Raw genomic sequence first — 23,369 nt, 5'->3', positions numbered from 1 at the left:
CAACAGCTCTCAACCTATAGCCGCCCCCTTTGGAGCTTGCCAGAGGCTGAAGCACTAGGCTACTACATTTAAACACAATTATTGCCACGAGGCATTCCAGCCTACGAATTTAATAAAAAGTAAACCATGCATAATTTAAAAAAAAACTCAATTTAGGCTACTTCGCTATGCAATAAGGTTTCCATTAGAGCACAGCGCACGTTCAATGAATGAAGGAAAGGCCTTGTCTCGCAATAAACAGCTGGAAATTTCCACATTCAACTACACGAAACTTTACAGTGATCATCAAATACCCTCTAGATTTAAATGCCCATCAGTCTCAACATTTAACTATATAATAAAAGTCAAAAAGTAAATTAAATCCCATACCAAAACCGAAAATCGTCTGCGTTTGATAGCCTGGTATGCCGCTCCAAACAAAACGCATGTCTCACAATGTACAATGTAAGAAATAAAGGTCTGCCTCGAATAAGCCTACCTCAAATAAATAGTGCCAGTGCTTTGCAGCCTAAGTAAATAGCAGACCCTGGACATAATTTAGGATTTACGTAAAGTATGCAATCATACGATGTTGGACGCCTGGCGATGCTCTGGCCGTCTACTGTACCGCTGCCTCATTTGGATGGTAACTCCACAGGTGAGCGCGAAGATTGGATGTCGTGGATGCGTAAGTAAACTGTTTTTTGCTGAGTCCGCAGACAACATTCTCTTTAACCGTTACTTTACCATCTGCGGTGTACAACTCAAAGTAAAGACACCACATTTTAGATGAGTTGGGGACGTAATTGTCCGCTCAGGCTGACCGTTCTGTGCGTTATCTTCAATACTATCTTCAATAATATTGAATATTTTCAATATTATTTTCAAAACAGGGTGGCTATTGAGGGCTCTGGCTCCAGTCATTATTGTGGCTACTGGCTATTATTGGCTTGATTTGGTCATGGGCCAACGAATACGTTTAGAGCACCCGCTATGAGATGGCAAACAATACAATAAAAAACAAACTAATCATAGACTGTAAAAATGCGCTACACCTGGCACTAAAAACCGAATAGTTTATTTATAGTTCGACTACGGATATTTCACATCATGTTCGAATGCATATTTGCAGCAGGACAGCAGGCAGACCGCTGTGTTATCCAATGAAATTAAGTTGCGCTTCAGGGCGACTCCACTCGGACTCCATGCGCGTTCCCGAGCCACTTTTTCTTCTTCTTGTTATGAGGCAAGAACTTTATGTGCATTATCGCCACCCTCTTACTGGAGGACGACTCTTTTTTTACAGAATATCCAATAAAAATCGACATTGGTCCATGCGTCATTTCCAGCTCTGTAACTTGGCGCATGGTCAGAGCCGATTGGCGCTGGATCCGAACCCCAGTGTTCAAGATGGCGTTGACTATGAATTGGCCGGATTTACTAGCCTAGCCTCCACCATTCATTTGTATGGAGGGCGGGACTTAGTCACTCTCTCCAGTTATATATAATACCTCCATGGGTAGGAGTCATAGCTGATGACAAGTAACAGTTACAATGGCTGAACAGTTAAAAAGTTCAGTAGTTTAAAGGGTTAAATTGTTTAATAGTGAAATATTGTAGTGAGGACTTTTTTTTTTAAACAGTTTTTGGCAGAGGAAGCAGTTGAACAGGATGTGTAGTCTTAATAGGGCCAGTTTGTATGCTTAAAGCCTGAGACTGGCAGTTGATGCAGGTGGCCTGAACACGTGCCATAGGATTCTAATTGCTTAACGGCCGTATTATGATGTCACAATCGGCAATGTTAAGTCTATGGGGATTTTAAAAAAGTTTTTCTTTAATAGTTTAAAAAGTATAAAAGTTTCAAAGTTGAAAAGACATAGCAACCCGATCTGTTTGAAGATCTACGTTACAAAGTTTGAATGAAGTTTCTAACTGTTCAAGAGAAATTGCGTACGGAAAAAGTAGTAAGCGGAATAATAATAATAAGAAGTTGCCTAGGAAGAACAGTACAGTGCATGACTATAATTAGTAGCAAAACAGCGATCAAATATATATAGCCTACATGGCAGTGAGTTTTGTTTTCAAATGTTTTCATGCATGTCTAGATAACGGGTGAGGAATGTTTAGGAGACAGACTATCATAAATCTTCAAATTATGGCTGGGGTCTTTTTATTTAGGCTGCGCAAAGCACAGCACCTTCATTTGGGGCATGGCTTACTGTTTGATTATATTGCTAAATATCGGGACTGATGACCACTAAAATCTGTGGGGTATTTGATGGTTCACTATTAAGTTTCATGTATGATGGGGTGTTGGGATTTCCATCCGCTTATTGCGAGATAAGGCATCCACTTTCATTTATTCATGGAACGTGAGTTGTGCTGAAATGGAAACCTTATTCAGCCTAAATTTAGTTATTTTTTTAATTAAGCATGATTTACTTTATGAGTTAAATTGAAACAAAACTATTACTGGCCTTTATTTGTCTGAATCTGAGGCCCAAACAGAATCCTGGCCATACCGGTAATTTGAGGATTTAGGTATGCACGTGTGTTTCAAGCATAGCGCAACCACTAATCTCTGACTGAAAGTGCACAGAACTTGTGCACTTGAGAGCGCTCTCTCGCGGCTAGACAGTAATGTTTCATGTAGGGTTCATGTCAGTTAATATGAATTAACATTTAAAAGCATGTTCAATTATATATTTTTTCATACAAAAGTCGCACTTGACTATAAGTCGCAGGGCCATCCAAACTATGAAAAAAGTGTGACTTATAGTCTGGAAAATACGGTACTCATATTTGACTAAACATTTCATTTTACAGCTCTAACTTTGCGGAAAAAATATCGGGATATATATCGTATATCGATATTCAACCTAAATATATCGGGATATGACTTTTGGTCCATATCGCCCAGCCCTACTTGATATTCAGTGATTGATGTGTTGTTTTGTATTTGGTGATTTTGGATAAGCTATGAGACACTTGGAAACGCCTAAACATACCATATGAAATCTGCTCTGTAACACTTGGAAAAGCCTAAACATACCATATGAAATCTGCTCTGTAACACCTCTAAACCTTTACCTATAATCTTCAAAATTTACACACATACTACCATGATTTTGTTGAATCATGAAGTGCAGTTTTTAATTTCCTAAGACTCTCATAACCAGTTCCACACTACGATAAACAAACAAAACAGTAGGCGTTTTGTATTTTTTTTTGCTTTTGCAGTTGTAAAATTTAACACAGAATTAACTTAATAAAATACTGAATATGTTCGAAGTTGATGGCCCAGGTGTCCTCTTTACTTTAATCCATAACAGATTATTATGCAATTTGTAGAGCCATAGATATTTAAGTTTAAAATGAAACTATCCAATATAGGCGGAAATTGCCCATTTTTGCCCTCTGCACCAACAGGCGTCATCAGACAGGCTGTAAAGCAGGGGTCTCAAACTCAAATGAGCTGAGGGCCACTTCTGCCAACGTCATCTGATTGGAGGGCCACGTCAGTGTTAAAGAATAATACAAAAAAGAACGGCTATTTCCTAAAATGCATTGATTTTTTTAAATACTGTATTTTCAAACTCAAAACTACAAACAGAAAGTGCAAGTCTTTTTTTTAATCCAATTTTAGACACCTGTGCTAGCAACCTTAGCTTATACATAAAATAATGATAAAATAAATATTAATACAAATGATAAAAACAAACAAAAAAGCATAGAAACAGGTAGGCCTATGTGTGTGTTTCACACCAAATAAAAATATTTTCCTCTCATAACTTTTTTTAAACCTGGCAAACAAGGTGTCAGGGTTAAGAAAGCAACACCATTGGATTTTTATATCAAAAATTCAAAAGGCCATGTCTTGAAAGTGGTCAGAGATAAAGTCCTACTGTAAATGTAAAAAGTATAAAGAGTATAAACAAAAGTTTATGAAGGGGGTAAATTTACCCATCTAATTTGCCACTGGATGACAAGCACCTCAAATGATGCACCTTTCAGTAAATACTGGATGAACATATTTGAGCAGGTTTACTTTCTTTTTTGTCATATTACCCACATAACAGGAAAACACCTAAGATGTATACCAACAATAGTAAACTAGGCCATCAAAAATATTTTCGTTTGCCGTAACCCGACCAACCCTGTCAATTTAGAACCGACCCAAATATTTTTTTTCCTTTTAGGCCGACCGACTTGCCAGTTGTAAACTTGCGTTAATACCGACCGATTGTTTTTTTTACTCTAAACAACCAATACAAATGCAATAAAATAATATTTATTTTAGTAGGCCTAAGTATTGTGAATATAAATTGCCTACATGCAAACGTAGGCTCACTTAAATAAAACCCTGTGGCGTCATCTCTACACCATTGGTTTTACGCATGTCACACTATGGCCTACGCTTCGTTTCATTCACACAAACTGATAACGCTTTTACTTGGCACAAAGTTCTTGAAGAACTGTGCCCAGATCTTTTCCCATCCCTTCTAGTAGCCTTCTTTCTGGGTACATGTAGATGAGCCCTATGACCCCAAAGTCTGCCATGACCGGGCCTCAGGTCAAAGAAGTTTGAGAAAGGCTGGTCTATATAACCTGCATCAGAATGAGGTTTGCAATGGTGCGCCTGAAGGCACAGGTTGAAGACCCAGTCAGTTACGTCACAATATGCACATTTGTGTAAATTCATACCTACGTAATCACCATGACCAAAATTTTACTCTTTTTTTACTCTGAATCTTGAAAAGAAAAATATTGACCTACCTACCGACCCATTTTTTTATTTTTTTTTTGGCTGATACTGCAAACAAGAATATTTTTAAGGATGGCCCTATTACTAGCCTATAACCACAAGACCTACAATAAAGTATCCTGGTCAAATCAGTTCCTATCGCGGGTGACTTTTAGTTCTTCAGAGCCCTATTTCTACTAGCCCTGCTGTCTGTACCACGTCCATTACAGACACTTATCATCACGATTACCACTGCAACCTCCAAGTTATGTTGAGCAGAGGGTCGAAATAAGCATGGTATGCTTAGTGGACACCGTATACACGCAAAGACGCACCTCCATTCACATGACTCACCGTGACTATCACTGTCAATAGACGATCGATCATAATCCACAAAAGGATATTCTCCTTCAGAATCAGAATAGGTGAATAACATAGCCTATCTAAGACGTTTTTCAACATTTGGTGTAGGCCTATTTATGCTATAACTTGTGCAAAACTATGGCCTGCATGCTATCGCGTCATTACAAATGCACGTCTTTGTGTTTCTCGCGTGTAATACAAGTATTTCCTGAAAACTTTGTGCAGCGATTTTGGGTTTGAATCAAGCTCTGGATGTCTAGCAAATAGTGGAGGAGAGTACAAATGAGATTTGTCACCTTACTTGGATCTATCGTCTATTTTAATCAGTATCGTTGTTTGTCGCAATTAAAAATACCCTCAAGGGCCGGATTACATTATTATTTTGATATACGTCACGGGCCGAAATTGGGCCGGATTTGGCCCGCGGACCGGGAGTTTGAGACCCCTGCTGTAAAGTGTATGCGGAAATTTCTCGCATTATGATGGCTAGAGTTGCGGGACAAATTATGCGCAATACCCGCAATCCCGCAGTGAAATTTAGGCCCTAGAGAGAGAAGAAAATAACTTTAATCTTGCATATCCCTCTGTAACTCCTTATGGAGAGTTTTCAGATCTGCACTCTTAGAATAGGTTGGCGACGCTTATCAGCGATTTAGTCGTGGCCAGCATATAGATGGCCGATGGCAGCAAAAAAGGCCCTTATCGGCCGATACCGGTATCCTGCCGATATATCGGTGCATCCCTAAGGAAATGCATTTGAAGTTCTACTTTCAAAGCTAGTTAATTTGTTGGTAATCAATAATAATAGAATGAAAAGGCAATTGTCCAAAAACTGTGTGAATACTATGATACATTTACATAGTCTTTCAGTTACAACCGGGTTTTCCAGGGCAACCATAATGCTGATGTGGCCAGGGATGAAAATGAGCTTGCAACTGTTATAGATTAAGAAATGCAAAGGAAAACGTTTTGATGTAGTTGTTTCACATCACTTCTATATTCAAATGAACCTCAGTGACACTATTTTTTTTCCCGTGACACACCCCAAATACAGACGGGCCAGTGGCAGTGAATAATAATCAAAGAGAGTAGTAGCAGGGAAAGATGTTTGTGACATACCCCCATACAGAGAGCAACTGGAGGAAGTGAAGTGTGGGCAATAGCTTTTCTGTAACTTTGCTCCTTTTACTGAATTTGTGTGTGTGTGTGTGTGTGTGTGTGTATGTGTGTGTGTGTGTGTGTGTGTGTGTGTGTGTGTGTATGCGTGCCTGTGTACTGTAGGTATGCATGTGCAGCTAACCTGCTTTCATGAGGAAAATGGTGCCCTTATCGCTCAGCATCACCACTATACTGTTGTAGGTGCAGCTCAGCACATCCATTATGATGTCGTCGTCCATGTTCAAGATTTTTGTAAAGCTAAAGCCTCGGTCTGAGGATGACCACACCTAAAACACACACACACACAAATACAGGGATTAAAGGTCATCTAGGCTATGGATTTAAGTGGTTTAAAGGCAGCAAAAATGGGATATAGTGCAACTGCTTCACCAAAACTATTCCTCCACAACTGTATTTAATCGTTTGATATGTGGATAACTTTCAGTGGAAAAACAAAAGGTAAAGATTTTGTTATCACAAGGCTAGCTGGCCAAAAAAAACACGAAATGACTAAAAAAAACATACAAAATGATCATAAAAAGTACAAAAATGACACTGAAACCTACAAAACTGTCAAATTCACTATCTCCCCGCAGACACACACACCCACACAGTCCCCTCCCCCAGACACATGACTCATACAAAAGCACCCCACCACATTCAAACAACCTGTCAGACTCCATTGATGACAAGTTCAAAACCCGGATGTCCTGCTCTCACCGGAAATCAAATACCTTTGCTGGAAGTCCCGCCTTAATCAACCGGAAGTCCCGCCCACCTGTCACTTTTTAATTTAATTGAAAAGTGAAAGACAGGGTATCTGCACATTTTCCAAGTGCAAATTTAAAGACTTTTAGACCTTTTCAAGACATCTAAATAGAAAAATTAAGACTATACCACGGCAAAAAAGATACAACTTAAAACTTTTTTCTACTAATTTTAACACCCACCCCATTTGGGATGTCTACAGAAGTTACCAAATATATTTTGGTGAAAGAAAATAATTGTGTGTGAATTACCGTCACAGCTATGAATGCCCAATTTTAGGGTCTGGGCTGCTTCTTTTGAAGCTGGCTGTACATATTTGGTTGTGCTACTGGCTGAGGCTGACTGTTCTTCATCTGTGTTTGTAGTAGCCTAGGCTACTTGACAAAGACATGTTTACTGGACTGGATTCCCTTCAATATTTTTTTCAAAGGTAGACTAAGCTATTTAAATGTTGTAATAGGCCTACTAACTTAGGCATCTATTGTCCCATAGCACAGCAAATCAAAGGTAATCCACTAATTTACATTTTGCACACCAGTTGTATTTAAACCAACCAAAGATTCACTGAAACATTGTAAACCATTGACTTGTTTTAAAAAAATGTATGGGAAAAGTTAAACCCCCTCCTCGCATGTTCCTGCTGAAAAACTGCTGGTTTCATCTCAAGCACGCACGTATTATGAATACACTTACAGATGCGTTTTTTTATGTAGCCAGTCGCCGACATTCAGAAAAAATATGCGGTTATATTTCACAACTTTTGTGAAGTACTGGGAAAGGTTGGCAAGCAAGCTGCAGCTAACTTACAGTAGACAGATATTTACTTAGGCTAGGCCAGCAAAACAGGCTGGAGAGATGCAAACAGATCAACTTAATGTGTATTTCCTCCTGATTGAGAAAATGTTTGTTTTCTTTTTCTGTCGGTCCGCGGTTCCTTCATAAATTGCGCAGCAAATTATCAGATGAGTGACAGAAGCACCACGCATAATTTGACCAGCAGTCTTCACGTCCATAGTTTGTGAAATGATGCTGCGTCCGAGCAAAGATTCTAGAAGCCCAGCGCAACTCCAAAAAGGAGGACAAATGAGCGTCCGGCTTGAGGCTGCGCTGGACAGGACTTTTAAACTGTCCGGCCTAAATCCGAACGTATGGTCACCCTATCGCTAACTGGCTTGCAGCTCTTTCTCCCGCTCACTCTACCGCTTGCGTAGGCTACCTAGGCCTACATATCTCTCAGGCCTCGGCTATAGCCTACCACGAAAACGTAAGGCATATTTTTACATATTCTTACCATTTTCACACCTTTAACGACACCCGTGAAAACATCTTCACTCTGCAACCACTACACTTCCTTCAGTAGCCTTATAGTCACTTATACAATTCCGTTTAAAAAAATACACAAAACCAGATGGAGACATTTCACTCGCTCTCTCACACTCGCTGGCGGTCCCATACACAAATTTAATACCTCCTTTTCGAAAATTCAAGACATTCCAGACAATTTAAGACTTTTTTAGGCCTTAAAAACCGAAAGTTGTATTTAAGACTTTTTAAGGACCCGCGGGAACCCTGGAAAGAAGGTGGTTCTTTACTCTCTTATGGCGAAGCATACAGCCAACTTTGTTTGCAGCAGTGAAGCTGAGTTTGTTGTTAACATTGTTGGTAACGTAAACATTTCTTCAGTTAGGAGCAGGACTGTTTTTTTTATGTTGCATTCATTTTCATTGGCAAAAGCTAGCCTAATATGCATGAGAACCTATACAGATTTGAGGGAGCTGCAGCTGTTGGCATCAGCACGGTCATATTAACACAGCAGGCACCCAGTGAAGGATCGTGTAAACCCCATCCCCAGAAAGTTTCAAACCAAGCTTGCGCTGATATGATGCATGATCACTGATCAAATTGCTATTTTCTGACAGGATGAGCACAACCATGCAGGTTCTCTGAATCTCAAGCTCTTTAGCCTAGCATCTTAATGCTGTATTAACAGCATGATGAATGACAAACGGTGACAAAATGCTGTTGTTTATGAGTTCATAGCCTGGTTATTTATCAAGGACTATATCACGTTTTATATGTTATTATGATCACTTGCATTACCATGGGGTTAGGCTACTGTGTAAGTAATGCTACGGTTAACTTAACATGCCCACCATTACACTGGAGAGATGTTAGAAAACTTTTAAACTTTTTTTTTATTCTCCCGAGATGCTAGCTACTTAAGGTAGTTCGCTCATTCCCTGCTGGCATTTCAACATTGATTCAACGGTAAATAAACGTTATAAACGTTTTTAAAAAAATGTTATAACGGGTGAATCAACGTTGAATTATGTGTTGGATTTGCAAATTGAATCAACGTTGATATTGCAACATTATTTCAACATCCGCCATTTCAACATTGGTGCTGATTTCCTTGATTTCTTATTTTACAACCATTTGTCAACATTTTACAATTAGCATTAAAACAGTGTTTCAACATTGACACAACAACTGACATTATTTCACCTATAATTCAACATTGATTTTCTTGACCTTTTCACAACCAACATTGTTTCAATGTTTGTCTACATACCCTTTTACAACCATTTAGCATTAAAGGAACCATATGTAAGATTGTGGCCAAAACTGGTACGGCAATCACTTTCAAAATACTGAAGAGCGGTGTATCCCCTCCCCCTCCCCCCTGACTCGAGGTTGCCAACCCGGATGGCGAAACACTACTGACTTCGTGATTAGTAGATAGGTGGAGGGTGGCGCATCAGGCCAAAACACAACATGACATGACAAAACACAACATCAACATCTGTTGAGGGCTGCAACTTCACTTTTTAAATGACAATATCCTGGCCGGACTACTGTTGTCAGTGATATAAGTATTTGAAATGAACATGATTTCTTCATGTCTAGTGAAATATCAGGGCCATTTTATGATTAATTGAAATATTTTTCTTACATACGGCTCCTTTAAACATTGTTTCAACATTGACGCAACAACTGACGTTATTTCCCCTATATTTCAACGTTGAAGGTCGGTCGTGTGCCGGCTGGGTTAGCTCAGATCAGTGAAGAACTACCAGAGAAAACGTTGGGGAGAAAACTAAAGTTAATGTTAGACTTAGACTAGCTGTGTTACAGTTTCTCGTTGTAAAATTAAAATGTCACTAGAGCTCCATGCGCTTTTGTAGGCTACACACAGTCTCAAAAACACTGTTTACAGCTCTTCGAGTCACTGTACGAGGTAATTTTTTTAATAACGATAATTTAGATAGGCCTAGGCTACACTTATGCCTGCTATTGTTATTGGTACTATTGTGTTTTCTAAAGAATCTCCTGTCTTGGTTTTGTACAGAAATTAATATTAAGTGACACATACGTAAAAGGGAGAAAAAAAGGTCACCTTCCGATATTTAGCAGGCTACGGTCTGGAATTTAATTTAATATTGTTGTAATAGTAGGATAACTACACAGTTTACAAAATAATTACACTGTGTTAAATCAATACATTTATTGGCTGTCAATTACCCAAAATTGTGGCTCTGTCTCTCATTGAACAGTAGCTTATTTAATGCATTCTAATCCATTGTCAATCACTTCCTTGAACTTTTTGAACTTTACATGAATCATGTGACTTTAACGAATTTTAACCCTTAGAACCCTAAGCTGTTTTTAGGGCATTTTCACTACCTTTATTCATAAGGATTTACTCTGGTCAAGTGCCACACACACATATTATATATCGTTTTTTTCAGCAGAGTCTAGGCTAGCCATATCTGGCATAATTTCATGTAGCACTAGCATTGATTTTATTTAGATTTTTAAAGAATTAAAATATAAAAAGCGTATTATAAAAATTCTTATATTTTGACATGTATCTCACCACAGCAAGCTCATAGCTATACATGCATTTCGGGTGTGTGTAGGGCAGACTGTCCTGAATCAGGCATTACAATTGCCATGTTGGAGGGATACTCTGGGGCTGAGCAATTTACAGAAATATGTGGTGTGTGATTTACGGAAATAAATGCCTTTTTTTATTTAGTGATGAAAAATGACCTGCGCTCCATATCTATGACACAAACTGATCTGACCTGACTTGACCCGAGGTTGCGTGTTAGCCTGCGTGCCTATGGTGTATGCACTCATAATGATTCTCAACTTTTTACTGCATTGCCATGAACAAAGTAAAGGCAAAAAAGGTGTTTCTTTGTTGAACAAATTGGGATGCAATGTGAGCCTTGAATTGGATGCCATGCAGGAATTTGCTAAGATCTCAAAACCGGATTATGAACATGCTTTGCCATAGACAAACACACGATAGCGTTGGGATTATAAACATGCTTTGCCACAAAACCAGACAAAAACGTGGGGTAAGTCCAGCTATATGAAGTTATTATTTTGCTGTCACTTCGTCTGTTTTATAACCCAGAAGGATGTACGGGGTATCAAATAATAGCTCCGAGTCTTCTCTTTCATCTGACATGCGTGGCATATCTATCCGATCAAGGGTCCGCGAGTAATTCAAACGAGAGTAATGGGTGTGCAGCGTTGGTTTGTGTACATGACGTTATTATTTTGCAGCCACTTCGTCTGTTTTTATAAGCCAGAAGGATCTATATACATGGTACCAATGGATAGCCCTGTGTCTCCTCTTTCATCTGATATGCTTGCCATATCTATGTGATCACGGGTTCGCGAGTAATTCAAACGAGAGTAATGGGTGCGCAGGAAGTATAGACTGTAAATATGATGCAATTTTAATTAATTTTCATACTTGATCGTACAGATAAGTGTGTAGTCTCGTTGGAAAGCCCCACTTCTGCTCTGTCACGCAATAAAGGTTTCATCTCGCTGCGATGAACAGTTCTGGAACAATGTAACAGAGAAGAAAGGGTGTGTTTTTTGACGCACTTTGCGTCAATCGGGTTCTAAGGGTTAAACACCCATTGTCGCAACTCTACCTTTATATGGCTCTGGCAAAAACTCCAAAGAGCTATATCTACTGGCAAGGTAGCCTAATGTTTCAGATTCTCGTGAGTTTTGGGGGGGCGCCACTCTGGGAAGTTGCATGGCTGGTTGTCTCGGTAGGGAATCGCTACGTCTATGCTGTATAGCTATGCTAGGTGAACAAGGCTTAATTTGTTTCTATACAGGAGACCAATCTTTTGCCTAAGCTTTTTGGTAAGATAGTTAATATGGAAAGAGAACTTTTCATCAAGCCAGATTCCCAGATACTTATATTCAGAGACTTGTTTAATATTATGACCTTCAACAGTAAAAAGTAATTTGGGTCAGTGCTTCTGGCAACATTTTGTCAGTGCTTCTGACATACATTTTGTTTTGTCTGCATTTTAAACCAATTTAAGATCAGTCAGGGCTTCCTGTGTAGAGCACTAAAGGATTGTTACAGATTTTTCATGGTAAGTTTGATAGAGTCAGCAATACAGTATATTATAGTATCATCAGCCTAGAGATGGACATGACCGTTTTTCAGAAAGGAAGCTATTTCACTAATGTAAATCGTAAAAAAGGGTAAAAAAGGTAAAAAGCCTTGAGGGACACCCTTTGTTATCTGCAGGAAGTCAGACTTTACATTCCATGATTTAACACATTGAAATCTATCTGAGAGACAGGTTTTGATTCTAATACTAATAGCTGGTTTCAAAACTATGTCTTTTAGTTTTTGTACGAGCAAAGTATGGTCGACTGTATCGAATGCTTTCGACAAATGAGGGCAGCACAATGCTTTCTACTGTTAAGGGAAGACATGTGGACGAGTCACACGACTTGGACTCGACTCAGACTCGAGTCATGATTTTAATGACTTCAGACTCGACTTGATAAAATTCGCCCTGACTTGCGACTCGACTTGGACTTGAATACTATTCACTCGAGACTTGACTCGGACTTTGCCTCTTTGACTTGTAATGACTTGACATGTCTCGAGTCAAAAAATAAATTTCCTGATCGTGGACCATTCACCCCATAGATGCTTTCACTTCTGTGACGAAAAAAAAACAAAACACATAGTGGACACAAACGGGCAAAGCACAGTGATCAGTGCTGCTGTTACCACCACACGCATCACGCACTCTGTGTGTAGGGCACCAAGAGACAGAGGAAGGACTATTAAATAGTAGTAGTTTTACTACATTTTCTACAAGTTGGGAGAGGAATTGCTGCAGTACATTGAGTAAGGATGGTCTATTTTACTGTCATGATGTAGAATAACTCCACACTGACTAGTGGTAATGCAGTTTTGCATGCCCCCAGAAAATGATGCTGTTTACAAAGAGCCACTCATGATTCTAATGAAGAATCTAATCAGAATGCAAAGACAATTGCAGTCAAAATACAGAACTTTTACTGTGCAAATTTCCCAAACATCTTATATACCAATACAATACATATAAAACCAATACAAAAAGTAGTGCAACTTGCAGTGATCTTGGGCCTGATTAGTAACAACAATGAACAGCTCTACTTGGATCAGGTTGATGAGGTGGCACAGTGGTGTCAATCTAACAGCTTGACACTGAATATCAATAAAACCAAGGAAATGGTAGTGGATTACAGAAGGCAGCAGCAGAACTACAGTTACACCCCACTAATGATCAGCGGACAACCTGTAGAGAGAGTCACAAGTTTTAAATACCTTGGTGTCCACATTACTGAAGACCTAACATGGACTGTTAACACTCAATATGTTCTGAAGAAGTCCAGACAACCACTCTACTTTCTTCGTCAGCTAAGGAAATTCAACGTTTCTACATCCATCATGAAGGCCTTCTACACTTCAGCGGTTGAGAGTGTTCTAACTGGTAGCATCATCACCTGGTATGGGAACTCCACAGTTAGAGATTGTAGTACTCTGCAGAGAGTAGTGCGCTCAGCTGAACGTACTATAAGAACTCAACTCCCTGCTCTACAAGATATCTATTCCAGAAGAGTACTCCTAAGAGCCCAAAAGATTCTGAAGGACTCTTCTCATCCTAACAATGGATTATTCCTACCGCTGAAATCAAGAAGACGCCTATGTAGTCACAAAGCCAGAACTGAGAGACTCAGGAGAAGTTTTTATCCTCAGGCCATCCGAACTCTGAACTCACACTATACTGACTTTGCACACATTCACTCCTCAGCACTCTCAAACATTTCCCAACTCTGAACTCACACTATACTAACTTTGCACTCATTCACTCCTCAGCACTCATGACCCCCCCCCCCCCACACACACACACACACACACATACACACACCAACAAGACTTTCACTTTTACATCCCTCACCCTATGCTACAGACCTTATTTCATCACACGTTATTTATTTTATTATTTCATCACACGTCAAAACACACACACACACATATCTGACTTTCTCCAACTTTTGCACATCTCCATAGAACTTTTTATTTATTATTTTTGATTTCTCCTCCATCTACCCATGTCCTTGATTGCCTAGCCTTTCTGCCCCCCCGCCCCACGCCACCCCCATCCTCAACACACACACAAAAAACACACACACTTACATCATCACTGTCATCACCTCACATACATACAGCACACTGCTTGCTACAGTAAGCCTCCTCTACTTGCTGCACACTGCCCCCCCTCCCTACATACACAGCACATTGTCTTCAGGATCTTCTTCAACACACATCATCTACATACTTACAGCACACTGCCCCCACCTACCCACACACACACTACACACACACACACACACAGTCACTGCTACACTCCCCTCCCGCCCACACACACATCTTCATCACTCACATACATCATACATACAGTACTCTGCTTGCAATAGTAAGTCCCTTCACCATACTTGCAGTACACTGCCCCCCCCCCCCCCCCTCTCCCCTACATACACAGCACATTATTTCATCAGGAAGCTTCTCCAACACACATCCCCAACACACTTACAGCACACTGCCCCCCCCCCCCCCCCCCCCCCCCAATACACAGCTTCTCCAACACACATATTGCACACTGCCCTCTCCCCACATACACAGCACACTATCCCATCTCCCCTGTCATCCCCCCAACACACACACCAAGACCCCTGGCAGTTGGGTTAGCCCCTTGAGCCGTGGATCTGCCCAAGGTTTCTTCCTTGATAAGGGAGTTTTTCCTTGCCCCTGTTGCTCTTGGGTGCTCCTTGTTGGTGCCCCCCCCCCCCCCCCCCAATTCCAATCCTCCCCCACCTTTCTTATGCAGCCCTTGCCACTTAATCTACTAAACCCCTCTTCTACTACACTTTTTACCCCCCCACTTTGCACAAATAGGTTGACACCAGACATAATTTCACTGCATTTCTTACTTCCAGTAACTATATGCATGTGACAATAAACTTCCTTGTATCCTTGTATCCTTGCAATAATTATACTTTTTTGAAAAGTATACAATTTAAAATAAAACCTCTCTGCTAATATGCTTACTCTTTCAAATAGGCCTATCAGAAACAGGCCTTATTGTTATTGTGTGGTTTACATGACGTTAGTGGTAGGCAAACGTTGACTTCATGTGGATGTGGATGTCTTGTTAGCCTGAGCTTCGGTTCGGTTCGCTAGGCAAAACATTAACAAAAAAGTTTGTTTTGGTTCACTGATGAAAGTCAGGATCATTTCTAACTAGCCAGATAGTATTGCTCAGTGCATGTCTATAACATACTTTACTTGCTACCTGGATAATTTCAGCGAATATTCTTAAGCTGAGATGAATGATAAGAACATTAAACTTCACTGTGTTCGGTGGGTTGCTAACTAACGACATCACCTACTAGCCAGCTAGTTACAGCTGCTAAACAATCTCAATAGAATTTTCGTGACGGTAAATCCCTTTCAATACAGTATTCCTTTAACGTTTTTCCTTAACTAAAGAAACAATTTAAGGTATTCTGTGCAACACCCTTAAATAAACCCCCTACCTAAGGAGAAATTAAGCCTTAAGGGTCATGTTTCTTCCAGTAGCAGCAACTGGAATCCATGCATTTCCACGGAATTATTTTTGGAATCTGATCCCTTATCATACCTGTTCATTCTTATTCGTCGCTCGACTTATTGTGACTAAATTCAAGATGGCTGCAAACGCTAAACTTCGTGAAGATACTGTCTGTATAAATCGTCTTGTAAGTAAACTACCAGTGCTTTTTTAAAGTTCTCAATGTCTCGTTTTAAATGTCAGGGCCCTCGGAAGTCTACCAATGAAGTGTGGAGATACATTGAGCCTTGTAAATGGTGTAAAACAGTGATTTATTTGCATGGCTAGCCCAATACCGAAGCAACACCATTGAAAAAGCTGTAGCATCGGCTAACTAGCGCCAGATTTTGGAGTGCAGGGGACAAGCCGAGATGGGCTATGAGACATACGTTCACACTCGGTATCATGTTTCAACACACTTTAGGTCAATATCACACCGAAATTCTCCTTTAAGGGCAGATATTATGTCATTTGTGACCAAGGTAGCAGCTGAGATCGTGTTGTGTTTTGCTCTGAAGCCAGATTGGCATGGATTTAATAGTGTGTGTCTTGAAAGAAATTATTTCAGTTGGCTGTTTACTAAGGATTCCAGTGCTTTTGCTAAGTAGGGTAGTTTGGAAATTGGGCGATAGTTATTTAAATTATCCTTTGTCACCACCTTTGTGTAAAGGAGTTACACAGGCCATTTTCCAGACTTGAGGGATCGTACAAGAAGAGATAGTAAGGTAAAAATGAGTTAGGCAAACTGCAGGAGGTCCAGCTGGTGACCTGTGATGTTTTTGAGGTGGGTCAGCACCAGGCGTTCAAAGAACCTCATGGCGACTGAGATCAAAGACACAGGTCTGTAGTCATTCAGTCCAGTGATGGAGGGTTTCTTGGGATCTGGGATGGTGGTGGAGCTTTTGAAGCATGAGGGGAATTCGCACAGCTGCAGTGATCTGTTGAATATTTGTGTGAAGATTGGTGCTAGCTGGACAGCACAGGCCCTGAGACAGGAGGGTGTTACCACCACCAGGGCCTGGTGCTTTAGGGACATTTTGCCTCTGAAAGACATGCTGTTCACATATGATGAGTGTGAATTGAGTGTCGGGGGGTGGTAGCCAGGTGTGTGGTCGGGGCTGCAGTTGTGCCATACATCGGAGATCCGGCAAGGTGCCAGAATACTTTGAGCCCTGTATGTATGTGAATGTGTATTAACGTTTTTCATGTGACGTATTCTAGGTTCTATAGCTTTGTTTAGAATCTACATCCACCTGGTAGGCAAGGGACAAGTTGAACCCATTGACATCGTTGTCTGCAGCTGCCTCTCAGTAGGCTACATCTCTGTATTTCAGCAATATCAACATTTCAGGCATCAATAAAGGTGATGATGAAACATTATCTCATTGTTCAATATTTAATAGCCTGTCACAGGAACGTTATTTCGCTAAAATCGCCCTGATTTGGTGCATTGATCTGTATCGATAACGTTATGGGAGAACCTGCAGCCTATGGTAGCCTAACTTTTTTTCTCTGTTCAAAACTCGGTTTACAGGAAGACGATAGACTTTCTTAGAAGCTGTGAAATTTGGCCAGAAAGGAACAGTCTTCTCTTCCCTCTGAAAGTTGACACAAAATCAAACAATATTTGATCATTTAACTTGAACTGAACAGCGACAGGTTTTGGTAGGCAGTAGACTCAGCAGACGTTAAAACGGTACATAGCCAGCGTCAGTCAGCATCATGTAACATTAATGTCGTTAAAGTCATGAATCCTGTAACATATTATAACATATAACAGCGATGACTCATTAGAAGACGATCTGCATGGATTATTAACCACCCAGAAAAAACTCAGAATGTGAGTGATAAAGTTCATTAATTGTATGAAACTTTTTTACTAGTTCATTGCAGCATCGGCTATATTAGGCTGTTATGCTAGCTCAGCCCATATGCTGTTATTTTAGTCATGTGGACTTGATTAAACGGGTAAAGATAATTCATAAACTGCTTATTTCTTACATGACTGAAGCAGTAGCTTCAACAGTGGTGTTTGAGGTTGCTGTGTTAAGTTCAGCTCAAAAATCAGTTTATTTTGACATACGGGAGTTAGCCTAACTGAGCTGTAGGCTATAGCTGGGGGGGGGGGGTGTTATTTCATGAAAATGTTCAGATTCAACTTTAGCCCAGATTTCTAATGCTCCCATGTCTTGGGAATACATTGATGTGAAAACATTTCAAATCAAGCCCGAAAACCCCCCCCCTACCCTGAAAATTACTTTTTCAACCCTGAAAATGTGTGTTTTTTGCCAACTTTCAAAGTACATAGTGGATTTATGTTCATGCTGGGTCCTTTAAAGGTATTTCATGTGGCATGCAATGCCGTAAGAGCACTTTGCACTACAAAGGGTATAGTGTCAAGGTCATATTTTAGGTCAAAGGTCACAAAAATGGCTCAAAATGCCTATTTTTTGCAAAAAAAAACACAATATTCTAACATTTTGTTAAGTTCAATGTAGAGAAATGTTCATTATGGGCCCTTTGATGGTCTTTCATGTGGTATGTCATGCCATGAGAATAGTTTGCATTATAAAATATCCTATTTCAAGGTCATATTAAAGGTCAAAGGTCACCCAAAATGATCCAGAATTACATTCAATAAGAAACATTAAGCAGAGATCATTACAATGCACAATGTAAAACAAAGTTGACCTCAGTCATAATGTTCTACATGGTTCACTTCAGCTTGAGCAGTGGAGATGTTTTACGAGCAGATTTATGCAAATGCTGATACCTTCTCTATCACTGTCATTGCTGTCAGTGTCCGTGGCAACGTGTACTTTTCTCCTTTTGGACTGGAGTTGCTCAGTTGCAGGGTTGTATGTATCATCAAATTCCTTTTAGGCAAGTCCCTCCACTCGGCGGCCATATTGCAACGCTTTTTGGGCACTCATTGGGCATCCTATTCAGCAGAAATGCGCGTGCGCAAGGCTTCACGACACCAACCTTGCTCCAGCGGAGAGTTCACAACACATGATTGGCACAATGTCTTCACAACACACCATATGATTGGCTCAATGTATTCACATCACACCACATGATTGGCTCAATGTATTCACATGTCGACGTTTTGCCGAGGAAGGGGTGGGATATGTGTAGACAACGTTACAAACTAGCCCCATGCATTTCTATGGAGGATTTTCCATGCATTTCTATGGAGTGCTGTGTCTCCACATTAGAAAGTCTCTGGTATCATCTGCTGTATTTACCTGCTCTGAGATACTATCAGTAGATTCAGTGGTGGTCTCTATGGTTGCCTCCCTCATAGCTTCTTCCTATGTTGACCCAACCAATGCTGTATCAGCCCTCTTCCGTTCCTCTTCCTTGTTCTGCATGCTGCAGGGCCTTTTCCCTCGCATTCTTTCGTTCTATTGTTCGCTCCCACTTTCTATCAACCTGCTCCTCACAGTAACCTTTGCGGTCATTACGCATGGAATGCAAGAACTGCCATTTCTCACCCCCATCTTGACCCCAAAAAGGTTTTCTTGGGACACTTGTGCCGATTTGTTCTCACAAAAAATGTCAACAGATTTTCCATATCCCCATTGTACTCCTTCATGTCAGTTTTCCATTTCTCACTTTGTTTGGACTGTGGCCAATTCATATTGGCGAGGAAGCGGGTATAACGGCTTCTACACACAGTTGCGTTCCATCAAGTGGGTGTTCCCGACGGTAGCTATGCAAATTACTTGAAGTATAACCGTAATTTGATTGGTTGGTGCTGTCCGTCGATTGGCTTGATTGGCCGGTGCCGTCTGTCGGTGCAGCAACAGCTGAACTTCTCAATGCGAGCGACGGGAGAAACACGACGCAACGGACCCACAATTCAGTTCGGCAACGGATGACGTAAGCCCATGTAAAGTGAATGGGATGCGTCTCCAGCACTGCAACACACTGTGTATAGGAGCCGTAAAGGGCTTCAATTCTGCTGGCAATGTATTGCTCCCCAATGGTGTATATGTTGCAGAACAACCAGTGGTCTTTTAAAACAGAGGCGAGAATCTTTGCCGCCATAGTCCTGGTTCGCAGGACTTTACCGGCCCTTGCAGGGTGAAGAAGATACATCATGCATTCAATGATATCCTTCTTACGGGGCAGTTCGTCAGTACTGGACATGCCAAACTTCAATTATGGTGAATGTGGGTTTTGTCACTGAATAAAAGCCACATCACATGAGAGTGTTTTTTAGAAACAAAATATCTTAAGTTGTATGACACTTAACTTTTTCTGCCAGTACAGTGACACATTTAGACGAGAATCATGATTTGATAAAGTGTGGGAATGTTATTGATTTTTTGGGGGGAAAAGGCATTTCGGTGACCTTTCACCTACAATATGACCTTGACATTAGACTTTTCATTGTGCAAAGTACTCTTACGATATAACATGACACATGTGAGATCATTAAATGGTCCAACATGATAATATTTGTCGGTTGTAATAGGCAAAAAGTGGAAAAGTTGTGAAATATGGCAAAAAAACCGCATTTTCAGGGTTAAAAAAGTAATTTTGGGGGGGGGGGGGGTTTGGAAGAAAATTTCAAAAAAATTACACAGGAGTGCTTAAAACATCTTGTTGCATCAGGAAATCAGGGCTATTGTGGTATTTGGTATTAACACCCCCCCTACTATAGCAGTGTTTCTCAAACTTTTTCAGACCAAGGACTACTTAATCAATAAAAAAAACCTCACGGACCACCTAGCTAAAGAGAAGAGTAGACCTACTTAAATAGTTACTTACACAATAGGCTTACTCACTGAGCCACGTAGCTTATTTTCTGTGCAAAATCTTATTTATTGTGTCAGAGGATTCATATGATTTAAACTGGCATAACTTACATAGGCAGCGTTGCAGAACTGTTTGGATTTACATACAAGTTGGTTCAATATGGCAAACAACTATAATCTATATTATATTTTACCACGTCTGCTCGCGGACCACTTGGGATCACTTGCGGACCACCAGTGGTCCCCGGACCACACTTTGAGAAACACTGGGCTATAGCACATAAGGCTATTCTGTTTTCATTTATTTTGTCAATATATATTTAATCAAATGACACTCATGATAACTTGAAATAGAAGGACAGAAGATAGGTGATTGATGTCCACAAGCACGAATTTCACGAGACAAATTAGAACAAACTGTTCCGGTAAAAATAATCTTGCCATGTTTAAAATGCTGCACTTTTTCCCTTCATAGCCTATCTCTGGCAATTCATTTTTGGATGACTGTAGATAGTTGTATTTTAACCTACGTCTTCGTAGACGGTAGGCTACACCATTAGGCCATCTTGAGTAGGCTTGGGAATCGGTTCCAGGTATCGGTAAGGAACCGGTTCCAAATGTTCCGATCCATCGGAATCGTACACATCCAAACGTTAACGATTCCACTAACGATTCCAAAACAAACCTTTGTTTTAGAAATGTTTACTTTTTTAGAAATTTTAAAGTATTCAACTTGCACACTTGATATTCATTCTCTAAAACCACTTTAAATTAGACATTCAAAGCCAACAACTCTCAAAGCCGTCCTACGGAGACTGCTTCGAGTGTACTGACGGGAGTGCGTTACAGAATGGAGAGGACTTGGAGGAGGTCACACAGTGCACAACTGACTACCTGAACTTCTGCATGGACATTGTTGTTCCCACCAGAACTGTACGCTGCTTTCCCAACAACAAGCCTTGGATAACCAGCAATGTCAAGAACCTTCTCAACAGGAAAAAGATGGCGTTCAGAGAGGGGGACATGGCAGAGCTGAGGCGCGTGCAAGGGGAACTCAAATTCAAGCTGAAGGAAGCTAAGGAGGATTACAGAAAGAAGGTGGAACAGAAGCTGCAGGAAAACAACTTGAAGGAGACATGGGACTGCATGAAGGTTATCACTGGCCTGAAGAAGAACAGCAGCTCTGTGGAGGGGGACCTGCACAGGGCGAACCAGTTGAACCACTTCTACAACAGGTTTGACCCCTGCTCCAGCTCCAATGGCGGTGGTCTGTCCACCATCCCCCACCCCCACACCCCCTCAATACCAGCGCAACACTCACCTCCATCATCACAGGCTATCGTACCCCCACCATCACTGGATTTTGCACCCCTCCCCCACATGGTGATCACGAACAATGAGGTGACATAAGGTGATCAGACACACAGATCCCAGGTGCACCCCTCCCCCTCCCCTCCCCTTACACCCCTCACCATTACAAAGGATCAAGTGACAGTCCAACTTAAGAAATTGCGCAGCAATAAAGCAGCTGGGCCTGACAGACTGTGCCCAAGGCTACTCAAGGCCTGTGCTGCTGAACTGGGGGAACCACTGAAGCACATCTTCAATTTGAGCCTACGCCTTGGACAAGTTCCAACACTGTGGAAGACATCATGTCTCACCCCTGTCCCTAAGAAGCCACACCCTAGTGAGCTTAATGACTACAGACCTGTCGCTCTTACATCACATGTGATGAAGACAATGGAGCGTTTGGTCTTAGGCATGCTCAGACCCCAGGTACGCCATGCACTAGACCCGTTACAGTTTGCTTACCAGGAGAAAGTGGGCGTGGACGATGCCATCACTTATCTTCTACACAGGACACATTCCCACCTGGACAAGGGGAAAAGTGCTGTGAGAATCATGTTCTTTGATTTCTCAAGTGCTTTTAACACCATCCAGCCCCTCAGATTGGGAGACAAGCTCTTGCAGATGGGTGTGGACGCTCACCTGGTAACCTGGATTACAGATTACCTGACCGAGCGACCACAGTTCGTCAGACTGAAGAACTGTCTCTCTGACACTGTGATCTGCAGCACCGGAGCGCCACAGGGAACTGTGCTCTCTCCAGTCCTGTTCACCCTGTACACATCTGACTTCTGCTACAACACCGAGTCATGCCACATGCAGAAGTTTTCTGATGATACTGCAATTGTGGGGTGTATCAGGAACGGGCAGGAGGAGGAGTACAGGAGCCTGGTGGAGGACTTTGTGCATTGGTGCAAACTCAATCATCTTCAACTTAACACTTCAAAGACCAAGGAGATGGTGGTGGATTTCCGCAGGTCTAAGCCCACTCTGCTACCAGTTCACATTGATGGGGTCAATGTGGAGGTGGTTAGCACCTACAAGTATCTGGGTCTCCACCTGGACAATAAACTGGACTGGTCAGCCAACACTGATGCACTCTACAAGAAAGGGCAGAGCAGGCTGTACTTCCTGAGGAGGCTGCGGTCCTTCAATGTGTGCAGTAAGCTCCTCAGGATGTTCTACCAGTCTGTTGTTGCCAGCGTCCTCTTCTATGCAGTAGTATGCTGGGGTGGAAGCACAAGGAAGAAGGATGTGGGGCGAATT

The 23,369-nt window shown here is 41.1% G+C and overlaps 1 protein-coding gene across 3 annotated transcripts in view; it reads right to left on the bottom strand.

The window, feature by feature from the left end:
- Positions 1 to 23,369, bottom strand: part of LOC121721290 (cation channel sperm-associated protein subunit beta-like) — a 126,664-nt gene that overhangs the window by 63,544 nt on the left and 39,751 nt on the right. For all 3 annotated transcript variants that reach the window (XM_042108095.1, XM_042108096.1, XM_042108097.1), the window contains exon 16: positions 6,387 to 6,531. In XM_042108095.1, the coding sequence (XP_041964029.1) occupies positions 6,387 to 6,531 (145 nt within the window). The remainder of the gene's footprint in view (positions 1 to 6,386; positions 6,532 to 23,369) is intronic.

The sequence above is a fragment of the Alosa sapidissima genome, chromosome 10 (assembly GCF_018492685.1).
Source record: "Alosa sapidissima isolate fAloSap1 chromosome 10, fAloSap1.pri, whole genome shotgun sequence".
Taxonomy (NCBI): Eukaryota; Metazoa; Chordata; class Actinopteri; order Clupeiformes; family Clupeidae; genus Alosa; species Alosa sapidissima.
Note: the sequence above shows the minus strand (reverse complement) of the source record. Positions and strands in the feature narration are given on the sequence as shown.